General features: G+C 41.7%; 1 protein-coding gene across 1 annotated transcript in view; it reads right to left on the reverse strand.

Annotated features, from left to right (window-relative positions):
- The window catches only part of rgmd (RGM domain family, member D), a 5,578-nt gene that overhangs the window by 821 nt on the left and 3,685 nt on the right, over positions 1-1,072 (reverse strand). Inside the window, exon 3 of the mRNA XM_020610087.1 lies at positions 2-282. Coding sequence (XP_020465743.1) covers positions 2-282 — 281 coding nt within the window. The remainder of the gene's footprint in view (position 1; positions 283-1,072) is intronic.

A 1,072-nucleotide genomic window follows, 5' to 3' on the forward strand; every position in this document is an offset into this window, starting at 1 on the left:
CCCGCCACTGTCCTCTGAAAAGTCCAGGGTGTCCTCTGGCATCTGTATAGCAAAGGTCAGGTAGCTGCCCACATGCCGGATAATGATGGTAGTGCCAATGTAACGGGCCTGTAGCTTTACCCGCTGGCCCACTCCAGAGCCGCCCCACTCTACGATGGTCAAGCTGCCACTGTCACCGCCACTCTGAGTCCCATCCTGGAAAGCCAACGGCAGATCCTCAGTGGTGGCCTGGTACACCTTCTGATCTACACAGCCCTGGTATGACTTGAAGATCACTGTGATCTGAAACAATAAGTACAACTTTTAAGCATTATATTTAAAGATTATACCAAGTATATTTTATATGTTACAGTTTCAGTATCTTTCCATTCATAAACTGGGAAATTAGATTTAAAAAAAAAAGGCAATTTGAACTCTGACTGAGCAGTACCAATTACAGCCACAAGGTGGCAGCATGAAACAAATTTGCAAATATAAAAAGGTAGTGAAGCATGTTCATGGTCCTCACTGGCCTGTTTTCCTGTATGACTGATTCTCTTTGAAGGAGTCTGTTATACCCATTAAATCCTATTTACCACAAAATGCTGAAGTGAATGTTAATACTCTGCTTTGTAATCAACTAAAGTCATAATTGCTGATATAAACCTTCCCTCTTATGGTCTTAACTTTAATCTATTCTTTCACACACACAAAGACACGTATGAACAACACAGTTTCACGACAGCCTGAGTGCTCCATACAGCTTCCATTACTTGCTAGTGTGTGTCCTGTGAGTGACTGTGATTTGTATTCCAGCTGAGCTTTAAAAAATTCTTGACAAAGTGGTGGCTGTGGTTATGTTTACACTTCACAGGGATACTGTATTTGATGGATGATTTCCTGTCTTAAGTCTGGCAGTCGAAAACAACTCCAAAAGCACGATGGGGGCATGCAGGTGCTGCACCACGCACACAGTACTGTACTCAAACTACAGGTTTAGATTAGGCTACACAGACAGAACAAACTGGAAAGAGTTCATAGGAATCCTTGATGCAATACATTAGTAATTTATAGTTTTCAAAAAGGGAAATTA

Source organism: Monopterus albus, unplaced genomic scaffold, assembly GCF_001952655.1.
Source record: "Monopterus albus unplaced genomic scaffold, M_albus_1.0 scaffold103.1, whole genome shotgun sequence".
Taxonomy (NCBI): Eukaryota; Metazoa; Chordata; class Actinopteri; order Synbranchiformes; family Synbranchidae; genus Monopterus; species Monopterus albus.